Consider the following 16,976-nt stretch of genomic DNA (forward strand, 5'->3'; position numbering starts at 1 on the left):
TATATATACATATTTATATATATATATATATAGGCCTATATATAAATAAAGCAATGCCACAAAGGAAAGAAAACGACGGAGTGGTGCTAGGCTTTTCGACTTTACAGTCCTTTACTTAGCTAAGCAAAGGACAGTAAGTCGAAAGGCCTAGTACCACTCGTCATTTCTCTTTCCTTCGTGGCATTGCCTTTATTTATATATATTCATTACGTTCCATATTTTCGTATTATTTATTTATATATATATATATATATATATATATATATATATATATATATACACCAATTGTTAATATTTAAAATGCCTTGATGGTGGAACAAGACATTATTAAACTTTAAATTTACAATGCCAAAAGCACATACAAACCTTTTTTTATTTTTGAACCTACCAACCTAAAAAAATAAATAACCAAATCAGCAAAAGCATCGATCATCTACGATATCCATTAAGCCGAATGAAGAAGAAAAGAGGCAAGAAGAAGAACCATAACCTGGACTTATCCCAAACACAACAACTCACCAGGTGTGACGTCACCGGAATCTGGACTCTGAAGATCAGCACTGAGGGAACCGGACCTCGACCACGAATTCTTCGGGGACCCCTGCGCCTTCTTCAGGCTCTGCATTTCCAGCAGCAGTTCCTCATGACGAAGGTTTTGGACTTCGGCTTTCTTTTCAAGTTCCCGTATCTTAGACTGAGTGGAGATTAGAAGCACTGAGGGTCACTTGAAAATTTGGTCATTTTTACATTCTTGGGGACCCTACTACAATTTAATGTCAGAATATTCAGGCCAGAAAGATTACACTGTATTTATTTTAAACAGTCCAACAATCTACACTTAAAATATAGGAGCCTAGCATTTTCTACAGTTTAAAAGCTTAAATGATTGCATATGCAACTGATAAAAAAAGTGCTTATATTGCATTTTCTTTAAGCATACTGCGTCAAAGGGCTAGTTTTCAGACTGGACTGAATACTCGTAGACTTCACAAATCACCAAAGCCAGTGACAATCAATGATTAAATCACTGAAAACTTTGACTGATTTACAATCGTACTCAATACATAAAATACATCTAATTGAAACAAAAATCAGATTAAAAATATTGTCTAAAATCTATCAATCACAATGAAATTAAACACGCATTCAGAACACCACATTTTTGGTAATTCTTCCTCATCTGCACTTTAATACTTTCCATAATATTTCAGCATTGTAACGAATTTCAAACTGTCTTACTTGAAAACTAAATAAACAGATACTATTCTAGATACTACTACGATAAATGACTATAAGGATTTCAAGAAAACTAGAGCTCAACATTCAGCATCTCTAGAACTGAGTTAAAAGTATAAACTCATTTTCATTTTTAAATACCCCAGTCAACAGTATGAAGAGGCAATGAATTACCATTTTACTAACTAGATTAAAAGACTATATTTAGGTATTAAAAGACTATTATATATAGAAAATTGCTATGAATGACACTCTACTACTAACATTTAAACATCAACATCCCTAAAATAGAATAAAATGGAAAATTGCCTTACATGGAACTCTACTACAAAAATGTATACATCAACATCCCTAAAATGAAAAAAAATGGACACTGTACATAGGTCCTATAAAAAAAAAATGATCAAAAATGCTAAAAGTCTTGGGTGACGCCAGGCATGGAAAAAGCAAAAAGGTAACACTATACTAGTACCAGCTGTATCATATCTGGACTTGAAAATAGTCTCAAAATTAAAGATAATAATATATCTGAAATAATTATGGATACTGTACCTACAGGTAATTTCTCTTATATTAGTCGAGTCAAGAGCAAATCACCAGTTCCTGTCTGGTGTCTGGTTTGTAAATGAATTTTCTATTTTTAATTCTGAACATCCACAAGGTTACCATGCATAAACAAACCATCTTCTTTCTTTCTGTTTTTTTTTTGATGTGGATCAATACGTAAAATACATAAGGCTATTCTCAAATAGCTTCTTAAGTTACTCACCCTTTACATATAATACCAACACGAGAAATTCTAAACACTTAGACTTTTTGCTTCTCAACTAAGTAAGCTGGATACATAAGCAAAGAAAAGAACAAAAGCTTGTCCTGCTACAAAGTTAATATTGTGAAGAAGGCCTTCTATGAAACCTGAATAGCATAATGGGTGTGCCTCTAATACAAACCGTATGGTATCCTGACACCTCTTTGTGGATTTTGTGAGGTATTGATTCTACAAACCACTTTTCTTTTATTAAACATATCTTTAGCTTCAAGAGCTATATAAAAATGTTAACTTCTACCAAGAAATTGCTTAGAACTGCCAAATAAAACAACAAAAAGGGATGTAAACATTATCTGCAAAAGTAGGTTGGCTCAGGTTCTTAATTTTTGACTTAACTACACTAAAAGAAAAGATCTGATCTTCAAGGATACGACCAAGATTGATATGAGAGAAAAAAAAACACAACGTCTTATAAACAATAAGGAATTAAAACACCTAAGTTACTGAAAAAAAAAACTATCTGTCTTGTAAACAACATGATATAAAATAAATCTGTTCCTGAAGGATAAGACCAAGGTTAAGATAAGAAAAAAAAAAAAAACTCTCAACCTACTTGTCTTATAAACAATAAAAACTGAAACACTTTCCTGAGGTACTGACAGCCATATGGCAACACTACTCCAACTTATATCTATTCTTCAAGGATAGGCCCAAGATTGAAATTAGAAAAAAAACATAAAACAAATACAACCTATCTATCTTGCAAACAACAAGAAACCAAAACACAAAACACCTTTTTGTGGTACTGACAGCTATATGGCAACAACACCGTTTCTCCAACTCGTACAAAACGCGTCTGGGAACCCACCTGGAGTGCCTCAGTAACTTCGACAGAAGCCTTGCGATCTTTCTGATTGGTCTTCGACGAGTCAGCAATGGCTGCTTGCTGCTCTCGGAGCTGGGCCAGCGCCTCCGCATGTTGTCTCTCCAATTCCCGCCGCTTGTCAGCAGCTTCTTTCATTTGCTGCAGATGGGTAGTATACAGTGATTCACAATACATTCACTCTTTGGCATGCCTGAGCTCTACTTCTTTTCATCACGGATTCTGAGTTCAGTCATTCTTAAGAAATGAGCTCTTCTACACAACAATGAATTCTGAGTTCAGTTAATCTTAAAAATTGAGTTCAGTTATTCTTAAGAAATGAGCTCTTTTCTTGAGTTTAGTTGTTCTTAAGAAATTTCAGACATTCTTAAGAAATGAACTCAGTCATTCTTAACAAAAATGAACTCTTCTACTTCTCAACATGAACTCTGAGTTCAGTCATGCTTAAGAAATGAGCTCAGTTATTCTTAAGAAATGAGCTCTTCTTCCCAACATGAATTCCGAGTTCAATTATTCTTTAGAAATGAGCTCGGTCATTCTTAAGGAATGAGCTCAGTCATTCTTAAGAAATGAGCTCTACTTCTTCTCAACATGAATTCCGAGTTCTGCTATTCTCAAGAAATGAGCTCAGTTATTCTTGGGAAATGAGCTCAGCTATTCTTAAGAAATGAGTTCAGTCATTCTTAAGAAATGAACTCAGCCATTCTTAAGAAATGAGCCCTCTTCTCAACATGAATCCTGAGTTCAGTTATTCTTAAGAAATGAGTTCAGTCATTCTTAAGAAATGAGCTCAGTCATTCTTAAGAATGAGCACCTCTTCTTCCCAACATGAATTCTGAGTTCAGTTATTCTTAAGAAATGAGTTCAGCCATTCTTTAGAAATGAGTTTAGTCATCCTTAAGAAATGAGCTCAGTTATTCTTAAGAAATGACTTCAGTCATTCTTAAGAAATGAACCCAGTCATTCTCAAGAAATGAGTTCAGTCATTCTTAAGAGATGAGCTCAATGATTTTTAAGAAACGATCTCAGTAATTTTTAAGAAATGAGCTCAGGTATTCTTAAGAAATGCTCCTTTTGCAAAACAGGTTCTTCCAGGCATGCGCAGATACAAACAAAAATGCAAAAGCGTTTGACTACAGCTTAAAATAGTGTTTCCTGAGCCCTAACTGGTTGGTACCTGTCCTGAAATACATTCTGGTTGACGCCACTAACCTTGACCAGTGAAATATCATGGTTCTGTCAAAATATCTAATTACTGCTCAACAAAATATCACAATTTTAAAAGATTTTCCGATACATTCAGAGCATGAGACAGAAATATACATTTTTAGGAGTACTAGTTTCCCTTTGCCCTGTGTCAAAGTGTGTGTAACTCGATTACTAACATAAAATATTATTAAACCTACCTATAAAATAAAGAAAATCACATACAATAACTTGATACTGGTTTTTGTATATGAATATGCAACGCTACGTTTGACTGAAAAATATTAACTTAGGATGATGAATTGCCTGACTCTACGGTAGATGCTTAACATGGAAATAGACTAATTATTTGTATTATATTCAACACTTCGAGGAAAGGAAAAATCATTCTTTTATATAAGTATTGTGCATCTTGTATATAAAACCAACAACCTTGTGATTAGCAGAAAAGAATGTTCAGTTTTCTTTATTGAAATAATTTCTTTAAACAACAGCGCAAGCTGATTATTTAGATTCACATAATAGCATTTAATTTCCTTTCAACATTTGAGAGATCATTTATCTAACATATTTAGTGGCGTCGCAAGCAAAGTAAAACTGGTTTTATAGGGTCATTTGACTTCAACAATACAACAGTTCTTTTTTATATCAACTCATCAACTTAAAAAAGAACCACACCTGAAACTAATAGATCCTGAACAATTAAGAACAATTCGGTGTTAAACATATTCGTTCATATATTTAGCAGAGCACAAGAATTTAAAAGAAAAAAAAGAAGGGACTTAGGAGAGAAACGAGAGACTCTGTCAAGATTAGCCTCTTCACTTCGAGAGCAAACTACATATCTATCAGGTTGAAAGCGAGGAGGAGGAAGACCACCAGATTTTTTTTTTTCTAAGAAGTTAGTCGGAAGTTTTCTGGCTAAGGCCAGATATTTCCTTCTCGGTTGGACGCAAGGGAACTGGTACTATATTTCTTATTGACATATATCAGAAAGGAAGTTTGAAATCAAGAGAAGGGGAAGCGTAAGCACTGATTAGCTTGCTCTTTCGATCAGAGGGACAAACTGCGCAAATAAAACGTACTCAAATGTTCAGCGAGAAAGATTTAACGAATAAAATGGAGGGATTACATTAAGACAACAAGAGGTTATAGCATCATCAACTCAGGTTCCTGAAAGATTAGTGATACGGGTACAGGAATCAACATCAATCAAGATGATTGGTTACGTAACAGACACCAACCCACCTCCCTACCCAATAGGATCTTTGTACAAGCAATGCAATTGGTCTTGCATGGAAGGAATTGACTGGGGAAGGGTAGAAGGCATATGCCGCGGGATGGTTTAATAGCCCTAAGAGGTGAAGGTATTATATAAGAGTGAATATGAGACTAAAGTGAAACTGAGCCACTTTATTGTAGTGTCATATGAAATCTTCCCAGTAAGGAGCTACGACATGTGGGTGAGAAAAGATCAAGGGCTCACTGAAAGAAAAAATGAATTACAATCTAAATATTTCAGAATATTATATATACAAAAAGGCACACATATCGAAAAAGCCCTATCATTATTCAAAATAACCTAAACATATGATTTTTAATAAAAGTTTACTCCTGATGCTAAGCTTCAAATATACATGAAATGTTTGACATGGAACTTAAAGTATAACATTATGGAATGTTTTTCAGCAGATATTACGTAAAGGCCAGAAACATAGAGAAAGGTTTGATCATCACTGGATCTACCTTAATGGTAAGGAGAAAGACACCAATAACATTTACTTGAAAGCAGCAACATGAGAAAGAGAAGGAGAGGGAGAAAGAAAGAACATCCAAATACAACAACAGACGAAGAAGACACCAAGAGAAATCAGGCTGCATACGAAATATAGCGGCAAAGAGTAAACATCAGCAACATGAAATGGTGCAAGGGAATGGCAAGCAAGCCACAAGAGAGGGAGAGGGTGAATACAACAAGAAATATTATTACGGCGTCACAAACTACGCATTTACGAAAATCAAGAGTTTGGGTACTGAAAATTGATTTTTTTTTTAGAGCTACAATTACAATAGGGACAAGATTGAGAGAGAGAGAGAGAGAGAGAGAGAGAGAGAGAGAGAGAGAGAGAGAGAGAGAGAGAGAGAGAGAGAGAGATTGAGATAGAGAGAGAAAAAGGGAGAGAGAGAGAGTTGAAAGATTGAGAGAGAGAGAAAAAAAGGAGAGAGAGAGAGTTGAAAGATTGGGAGAGAGAGAGAGAGAGAGAGAGAGAGAGTTGAAAGATTGAGAGAGAGAGAAAAAGGGAGAGAGAGAGAGAGTTGAAAGATTGAGAGAGAAAAAAGGGAAAGCGAGAGAAAAGAGAGAGAGAGAGAGAGAGAGAGAGAGAGAGAAAAAAGAGAGAGAGAGAGAGAGAGAGAGAGAGAGAGAGAGAGAGAGAGAGAGAAATGGGAAAGAGAGCTACAAACTACACATTTACGAAAATCAAGAGTTTGGGTACTGAAATTTGATTTTTCTTTAAAGCCACAATTACAATAGACACATAATTTTTAAAAATTCAAAACGAGATCGCGAAGCAGGTTTAAAATGACACTGATGAAGATGTAAGTTCAACCGAAGTCTTTCGTTACTTCCAAGCATAAATGTCGTATAAATGACCTTTATATTTATCTGTAGAGATTGCCAAGTGTGTTTAAGGAACTGGTGTCAAATGTTGACGAAGAATTTTGAAGAAAGTAGATCTTCAGTGAATCTCGCATCGAATACATCGTTACCATGGCAACTCATTTTAGATATTGTTGACACACTCTTTAGCTATTAAATCAGACGTAGTTTAGCTCTTCTTCTCTAAAAGTTTTAAAGCAGTAGCCGGTTTTACGGACGCATACCCTTTTTTTTTTTTTTGCAGATTTTGCCTTCAGCAGTTAGGAGCAGAATCTAGGTGGGAATAGTGTCTTTCAAATCAAATTTTCAGTTAGTTATATGCGTTTTTGTAACCCAATATTTGAGCAACAGTTCCTTAAGTTTATATTCTTAGGGAGGATGCATAAAAGGACTCTAATCTTATACAAGAGACATCAAACAACGCAGCAAAGAAAGACCAACTTGTAGTAACAGATTACGTGATATCTGTTGACTCTTTCAAATATTTATGTTAATTAATTACATGAATATTTAAAGAGTTAAATGTTTACGTAATTAACGTCGTGGGTAAACAAAACCCTTTGGTATGGATCCTTTCAAAAGGGTCATTTAGGTATGATGGACTTGAAATGACCCTACACTAACCCAAGATACATACGTCCACTACCCAATGAGGAGAAAATTTCAGTTGGACTTCTTTGACAGGAAAAAAACAGCAAAAGGAACAGCAACAGGAACGGCAAAAGGCACAGCAACAGGAACTACGAGTGTACTTTAAAACGGGACGAAAGAAAGCTTAAAGGGAAAGGGAGGGGAGGGCGAAAGCAATACACAAAAGAGAAAGGATTCTGAATTCCTCACACGACAGACTGGGGGAAAAGAAACATGGCACATCAACCAATAACAACTGAAAGCAAAGCCACACAGAAATGGGACCAATGAAGAAGAAGAAGGAGGAGGAGGAGGAGGAGGAGGAGGAGGAGGAGGAGGAGGAGGAGGAGGAGGAGGAGGAGGAGGAGGAGGAGGAGGAGGAGCAGAAATAGAAGATTTAGAAGAAGAACAAAAAGAGGAAGATAAGAAAGGAGGAGGAGAAGAAATAGAAGATTTAGAACAAGAACAAAAAGAAGAAGATAAGAAAGAAGGAGGAGAAGAAATAGAAGATTTAGAACAAGAACAAAAAGAAGATTTATAAGAACATTTACAAGAATAAGAAGAAGAAGAAGAAGATGATGCTGATTTAGAAGAAGAATAAGATGTAGATTATTTAGAAGAAGAAGAAGAAGAAGAAGAAGAAGAAGAAGAAGAAGAAGAAGAAGAAGAACAAGAAGAAGAAGAAAACTGGCTTGCTTTGGGAGAAGGGGTCAAGAAAGGTCATTCGAACGCCAAGGATACTTACAATCAGGACGGTTTCAAGGGAGCTGCCCCCCCTGGGTCGCGGCCCGTCAGCCAGCCCGTACACATCTTCAAGCTGGTGACAAGTTAGATGACAAAGGTCATGAGTCTGCCTTTAAGTCTCTCAATAGAGGCATGTCAGGTCATAGGTCAAATGTTATTCTAATAATGGAGAGACTTGTATTCAGTGACATATTAACGGGGGGTGATGGGTGGTGAGATGAAGTAGGCTACATGGAAACAGTTTCATTATATTTCCCTTCGTAACTCACTTTTCATAGTCATAGACATGTCGTCAACTTATTGGATACATATCACAAACATGTTTACAACAAGTCCACAACGTCAAGTTGAGTATGAACCTGTAGCAGATGCTGGGTAATCACATGAAGCATTGGTTAGAGCTACCGAAAAGTTGTTGATTTGTTTTCAACTTGTTTGTGATGTGTGTGCAACAAGTTACTGACATTTTTTTTTGAAATATTTTCCTGCAGTGTGGATGCATACATATCACAAACAGCTGAATACAAGTCAACAACTTACTGATAGTTTTAACGAGTCCTTCATACAATCATCTAGCATTTGCCAAAGATTCGTTCTCTACTTACAGTCGCTTAATTGTTTTCAACATTTAGTGATATGTATGCAACAAGATGCCAACATGTGTTTATGACATTTTTCACTGCAGTGTGGATACACCCTCATGCACGGCATTCACAGTAGCTTTCCTCATTTGTTTACGCGTTTCTCATAATTCATCTTTCTACTTTCAGGATCCAAATCATGCACTCCCAATAAATTGACACCTATATGAGACTCCGTGAATTTGGCAAACAAATAAATCTATGTTGTCAAAATAACGAGTAAATGTACATATAATAAATTACCATGATTTATATTGTTTGCAGAATAGAAGGCATATAACGATCGCGAAGTTACAATATTCTCAGTGACCAGAGAAGCCATAACACAGCTAATTTCAAAGTAAAAGTAAGGTACATACTCTTTTATACACCCTGGTTATCTCAATTAAGCACAAACAACACAGATAATAGCACCGTATTCTATTTATTGAGGAAGTATGTCATCAGAACGAAAGTTAAAAGTGACATCCTCGTTTTTTAAAAACTCCTGCTGCTAATTTTAACTGAAAATATGAACTGTACACGACTTTAATACACCAAGGTCATTTGTTATTGCAAAATGAAAAAAAGGCAGGGACAGTTTGCTCTTAAAAGCCATTTTGTGATACTAAATAAACCGCAAATGGGAGTTATGAGACTAAAAACATAAGAATAACTTACGAAATTCATGTTATTCAAAACCAACATTCACCAAACTTACAGAACAAATTGTTATCTTGGAGCTTGGAAAACATGAGATGGATCCCTAACGCATGAATAAATCTTACACAGATTCATATCTTACACAGAATCAAAATTAAATGTAAAATAAGCAATTCTCGGTAAACATCAATGCTTCCCAATGATTCTGACTTATGTAATCATTCCCTAGGTATAACCACATCCTTAATGTATACAATAATATAAAATATGTATCCTAATAAAACACTGAAAGCAAAAACCTTGGCTATGCATCATGTCTCTACTAAAGCATGAATGAAAATCACATACTAGGTGTAGTAAGTAATTCATATGTAAATATTTGCTGTACAACGGCTCACCAATACTTACGTAGTGCAGAAGAAATGTCACAATACGAACTGAGCGTGAGAAATAAATAAATGATTCAACATGCAATTGGACACGCTCAGTGTCCATTATAGAGTGAAAAATGAAGGAAAATTAAAAAAAAAATAATATTGGCAGGTCTATACACTAACGAAAATCCGCTGTGTTAACTAGGTTAAAAATGAACTTTCCTTTATCGGTTCTAGCGAATAATCTGCCTCTAAAAGTGTCTACTAAATGTCCACCAATGCCTAAAACATTTGTAAATTCAAGAAAATAATTAATGCAGCTTTTGTGTTTGAAATACAGTGCCATCGTGTTCACATAACTGATACAGTATTGTAGCGTTTAAGTATGGTATAAAGTACCTCTTAGGATAAGAATGTCATAATTCATTTGACTTAATTATTGCAAGTAACATTGGCCCATTAATTTCAGTAGAAAACTCACACACAACATATGTGCAATTTGTATTTTCATAACTTATATCATTATATAACTTCATACTAAGCAGCATTTATGAGATTTTCACAACTCAAACACAACACAAGGCTAATTTGTTTTCATGTTTCACATTAACTTTATACCAAGCAGCATTTATGAAAATTTCACAACTCACAACAACACAGATCTAATTTGGTTTTGTTTTTCCATAACTAATATCGTGATTAACTTTATATCAAGCAGCACTAATGAGAATTTCACAACAGGGTAAATGAGTCACACGAACACTCTTAAAATGAACTGTGGGCGTAATGCCCGACACATTTATTTAACTTTACCTTTGAGGAGGAAGCTGACCTTTCACTATAAAGAGAATCGTGCTTTTACACTGACAATCGTGCTTCTGACTTACTAAAGCAATTCTGCTTACATCAATGAAGTGCTTATTCGTACTGCAGCGAAATGTATGGCGCTAAGATATGTTTTCTTTTCTTAAGTTCGTTTAAATACTTTTCAGCATTCCGAATCTCTCAGACGAACCAGCTAAGACTTAAAGCTGCAAGAGTTAAACTTTTATGGCACTACAAAAGTCTAGACTAACTGTAAATCCTCTTCACTTTCCTACAGCTCTAGAAAAGCAAATTTCGCAAACAATTATAAAACTATAACAAGGACACTATCTATAAACAACAAAAGTAAACTTTAAGTAAGGTTTCCTACTGCAAGAGAGGAAATATAAAGCAAGGAATACAGCCTCGTTAATTACCAGTCGTGTTTGTAAACTGAATTTCATAGGCTAAAAAAAAAAAACGACAAATTTGAGAAGAACATAGCTCAGCTCTATGGTAACTAAATATATATATATATATATATATATATATATATATATATATATATATATATATATATATATATATAAAAACGCATACCCACTTATTTACAAGAAAAACCAGGAGTTGCTTCAGAAACTTTTCACGACATTAAAATAAACACCATTTATTTGTTTTCGTACTAAAGAATTTTGCCCAAGTATGACACACTGAAGCTTTAGTATGAAGACAAACTAAAGCTTTAAGTACGAAAACAAACTAGAGCTTTAGCATGAAGACAAACTAAAGCTTTGGGACGAAAATGAACTAAAGCTTTAGCACGAAGACACACTCAAGGTTTAGTACGAAGACAAACTAAAGCTTAAGTATGAAGACATTCTAAAGCTTTATTATGAAAACAAACTAAAGCTTTAGTACGAAAACAAACTAAAAGCTTTAGTATGTAAACAAACTAAAGGTTTAGGAACGGAGACAAACTAAAGCTTTATTATGAAGAACTAGAAAGCTTTAGTACGAAAACAAACCAAAGCTAACTTCTCAGCAACTTAACCATAACAACAACTCCTGCTTCTTCTTCTTCTTCTTATTATTTTTATTATTAAGTCCCTTGGAACAAGGGCACACCACCAGACCAGACCAAAGACTCTGTCGCGGGAAAGCGTTAGGCGTTGGTAAGGGTTACTGAACTCACCCGAAGTACGGACTCCAGGTTGCCGACTTTGCCCTGTAAGCTCCCAACCTGAACCTTGGCCGTAGACCAGTCGGATTCCACCTGGTTCAACGTGTGCTTCAGGGTCTTGCACTCCTCCGACACCTATGGAATAGATAGAAGAAGATAAACGTTAAATATAAAATAAAAGTTAGATGGACGAAGATAAACGTTAGATATTTAATGAAAAACTTACGATACAAATCCTCCGCTTTTGAGAGGAGTCGAGGACGCCATGCAAGTCTTGTTCATTAGTAGGAATGTATGATTATTAGTACACATAATAAAACACTTTTCTTTCACAATCGTCAAAATATTCAACGACAAATGAGAGAGAGAGAGAGAGAGAGAGAGAGAGAGAGAGAGAAAACAGTGCTCCAACAGAAAGGAAGACAAAGGATTAAATCGCCAGACCTAACGATCACCATTAGCTAAATGCGTCGCCGTAACAGAAGCATATATATAACATTTGAACAAGCGCCCCCAACCCCCACCCTCCGGCTTTCAGGGACACTCCTTCAGGAACACTCCACTCTCCAAGGGCCGTAGCAACACGGGAAAAAGGCAGCAATAATGCCCACCCTGATTTTTCAACTCGAGAGTAACTCCCTGGGGAAGCTAGGAACGTTTTGGCGGGTAATGACGTCACGAACTCTGCACGCCCAGAGACGCCCTGTGACGTCAGAGCAACAGGGTTTAATGTCTACTACTCTCCGTGAAAGTACGTCCTTTGTGTTATTTTGCGCCGATCAAACGCTGCTGTTTGGCGATTGAATCGCTCTGCAGAGCGAAAGCGAGTTGTTTCATCATTCTTCTTGAAGTATGACGCTATGTTAACGCGTACAACAGCGGCGAAATAAAGAAAAACCTTTAAAATCTGCGGACAAACTGAGAGGACAACGCTGGTGTCTTGATCCCTGAATGCAGACGCTCTTTCAACCAGAAAAGAATGGAGTAAAGCGGCGCAATTGTTCTTAGTACAGCAGAGACCACTTCCCACATCCATGAAACGTTACAAAACTCACGGCTTCGCCCACTTGAAAAGGGAGGGGGGAGGGGATTTAACAGGAGGAAAAGCCATGAAAAGAGCAACGCGGGAAAGGGGTACAATATGCCTCTCTCTTTCTCTCTCTCTACCTTAGCAATGGGACGTCTACAAGTTACGTAAGCTGTCTGGAAGTACGTAGCCTACGTACGTTTTTTGGGGGGGTGGGTGGGGGCGGAAGGACACGTCAACGGAACTCTCGTGATTGGGAAGGCTGACTTAGGAACAGTTCACCGAAGATATTTGACTTTCGAGAGCATGGATAAGGAAAGACGTTTGGTTATATGACAGTAATGCGCTTTCTGTCAGGGAGAAAGGATGTGCTAATATTCGCAAGTCCAAAGCAGTTCTATGTAAATATATTTTTAATACACACACACACACAAGGTCCATAGCACATAGTACTTTGAATATGCATCAATATGCATTGATGCAAAATGAGAGAAAGCATTACTGTGGCTATAATATATATATATATATATATATATATATATATATATATATATATATATATATATATATATATATATATATTTCTCTCATTTTGCATCAATTTTGCATACTGGCCGAGATATAACAGCGTATTCAAACCACTATCTGCTATGGACCTTTAAAATGTTATATTACAGAAATCACACACATACACACACGAGGCCACGCTCTCTCTCTCTCTCTCTCTCTCTCTCTCTCTCTCTCTCTCTCTCATATGCCAACAAAACCACTCACACACTTTCACTGAAGGCCATAGATTTACGGAAGTTAACCCTTTACATATAAATTCTAACATATACAGACGAATGTAAACAGTTCAGTGAGGCACCTTTTGCTAAAGGTCAGTAAACTTCCCCTGTACTGGCGATAATATAATTTTTATTAATTTTTTTAACTCAATATTAGTAACGAGAAATACAATTATACATTTTCCTTAGATATTTAGGGCGTTAAAACAGAATCACGATACTGTATACTTTCTCGTATGATCCTCAGTACACGAACACACACAAACTTGAAAGCTCATTTTTTTTTTTAACTTAATACGATTATAAATTTTCCTAAGATACTTGAGCGTTAAAATGGTTTTGAGATACTATACACATACATATGGCCTCCTATACACAAACACACATACACAAGTATACCAGTGTATTATTCTTCACAGCCGAAGTCATACAACCATTCAGGCAAGACACCAAGTAACAGAAAGGCAGCCGAAGACAAAATAAAAACAAATATATTACAGAGAAATTCATTCCAGAAATACATGACAACTCTGAGTAGCCAATGCCAATGATGAGGGCTATATTAAGAACGGAGTTTCTATTCTTCCCTTCCCGTATTCTTGGAAAGAGCTAGGGAAGAAAAAACGGGAAGAATATGTCATCTCTTTTTCTCAATGGGAGGGAAAAAATTGCCTTTATAAATATTTAAAGACAAACAAACCTCGCGGGTGTAAGTGGGTCTCTCTCTCTCTCTCTCTCTCTCTCTCTCTCTCTCTCAAACACACCCTGGAAGTTGGGATCTCTCTCTCCCTCTCTCTCTCTCTCTCTCAAACACACCTCTCTCTCTCTCACACCTTGCAAGTTGGGATCTCTCTCTCTCTCTTTCTCTCTCTCTCTCTCTAACACACCTTTGCAAGTTGGGATCTCTCTCTCTCTCTCTCTCAAACACACCTTGCAAGTTGGGATCAAACTCTCTCTCTCTCTCTCTCTCTCTCTCTCTCTCTCTCTCTCTAACACACCTTGCAAGTTGGGATCTCTCTCTCTCTCTCTCTCTCTCTCAAACACACTTTGCAAGTTGGGATCACTCTCTCTCTCTCTCTCTCTCTCTCTCTCTCTCTCTCTCTCTCTCTCTCTCTCTCTCTCTCTCTCAAACACATCTTGGCAAGTTGGGGTCTCTCTCTCTCTCTCTCTCTCAAACACACCTTGCAAGTTGGGATCTCTCTCTCTCTTTCTCTCTCTCTCTCTCTCTAAAACACACCTTCTCTCTCTCTCTCTCTCTCTCTCTCTCTCTAAAACACACCTTCCAAGTTAGGGATGCTTATTATACATGAAAAATAGCCCACACATCTTTTCTTATGGCACCACTGTGAAGAAAAAAAAAAAGATGAACCCAGGAATTTTTTTTTCTTTAATTTCACACGCACCAGTGGCGTGTCTTATATCATAAAGAAAACCTTTTCACAGATTCACAGGAATGTTTTTCTTATTATTTCACGGAAATCCATTTCAGAAATTCAATGAAACATTACTGTAGTTTACACAAAGCCTACATTATATCTTTTTTTACGTCACTTTTTTAAAATTCTAAATGTTGAAACATTTTCATTCGAGACCACTTGAATTATTTAATAATTCGTAAAAGATTTTGCCTTGCCTAAAATATAATTCAGTGGAAATATCAACATTTTTATGAAACAGTTTAACTGAACAATAAAAGAGACATTTTAAAATCTACACAATCAGTCTACATAAAAACTGGCCTAAATTGGCTGCAAAAACTCATCTGATAATAAAATTTCAAGTTTAAAGAGGCATTTTAAAATCTACACGATCACTCTGCAATAAAAATAACCAGCACAAAATGGCAGAGAAGAATCCTATATCCTGTCCTGCAAGGTGGAAAATCCATGCAAAATCAATTTAAAAATGTTTGCCATTTGGGTAACAAAAAACGGCAATAAACATCGGCGCGGCGTTTCGTATTGCCACGCTCCTCGATTTGAAGATCCCCGACACTTTTCAGAACCAATAAAACATCAGGAAAGGATGACTTCAATAAAATCTTGCACCCCCAGGAAGAAGAAGTTCTGGCAAAAGTTAGGATGGAAGAGGCATTGCAATATCCTATTTGCTCTGTCGAGAATAATATTCGTGTACAGAAATATATTTATTATTTTCAGGGGTCAGTTTAAACATCAAATTATCTACGGTAAAGTTACAAGATAAATGTAATAATTTTAAGCGTATGATTCTAAACTTACAAGAAATTACTGTAGATTATATACTGGAAATAGGTTCTGATACACACGAAACAACAAACCATAGTAATTCCCAAGAAAACTTTAAAAAATCTACAAGAGTTCAACCAAAATCCCATGTGTAAAACAAGTGTGAAAAAAGTTTAAAACAAGTGTGAAAAAAGTTTAAAACAAGTTAAGAAATGTGTAAAACAAGTTTAAAACATGTATAAAACAAGTTTAAAACATGTATAAAATAAGTTCAAAACATGTATAAAACAAGTTTGAAACGTCTAAAACATGAGACAAACAAGGGTAAAATTTGTAATACAAGTGTAAAAAGTCTTAAACCATTATGAAAACGTGTAAACAGTTTAAAACAACTATAAACCAATGTAAAAGTGTAAAACATGTTTAAAACGTTCGTAAAAGAAGTGTAAGACATTTGGAAAACAAGTGTCAAACATGTGTAAAGCAAGTTAAAACGGTTAAAAGTTTAAAACATGTTTAAAACATGTCAAACAAGTTTAAAACACGTTAAAACATAAAAAACATGTTTAAAAACAAGTGCAAGATAAGTTTACAACATGTGTAAAACAAGTTTAAAACATGTATAAAACACGTGTAAAAAGGTGTAAAAAAACAAGTTCGCAGACTTCTTCGATCTCTCCACACGGAGGGCAAAAAAAAAAAAAAAAAAAAAAAAAAGGCCAGCAGCAGCACCGAGGTCGGACAAGGTCGCTGGCGGATCTTGTCGTACCCCAGTGTCGAGACTATTGACCAGAACCCCAACTTTGGGGCGGCGAAGAGGAGAAGTGATAGTGATAAGGTCGCCATTGATTTCTCTAGCTGAAGGATTATCGGTGGGAAGGGCACACATACACACATACACTCACATACACACATATGCATTCTTATCAACCTGTACACATACACGTGCCTCTACCGTACACACAAACACTTTAAAATTGATTTCTCTGGCTAAAGGATTGCCGGTGGAAGGGCACATACACACATACACATATTCACATACACACAAACGCATTCTCATCAATTTGTACACATACGTATGGCTCTATCGTACACACAAACACTTTAAAACTGATTTCCCTAGCTGAAAGGGTACATATACACATACATACTTTCACAAACACATTCTAATTAACTTGGACACATA

At 36.0% G+C, this 16,976-nt stretch overlaps 1 protein-coding gene across 1 annotated transcript in view; it reads right to left on the reverse strand.

Annotated features, from left to right (window-relative positions):
* Nucleotides 1-16,976, reverse strand: part of LOC136853579 (uncharacterized) — a 359,829-nt gene that overhangs the window by 147,245 nt on the left and 195,608 nt on the right. The window contains 4 exon segments of the mRNA XM_067129318.1: nt 520-694; nt 2,874-3,029; nt 8,129-8,200; nt 11,781-11,903. Coding sequence (XP_066985419.1) covers nt 520-694; nt 2,874-3,029; nt 8,129-8,200; nt 11,781-11,903 — 526 coding nt within the window.

Source organism: Macrobrachium rosenbergii, chromosome 27 (genome assembly GCF_040412425.1).
Source record: "Macrobrachium rosenbergii isolate ZJJX-2024 chromosome 27, ASM4041242v1, whole genome shotgun sequence".
NCBI lineage: Eukaryota > Metazoa > Arthropoda > Malacostraca > Decapoda > Palaemonidae > Macrobrachium > Macrobrachium rosenbergii.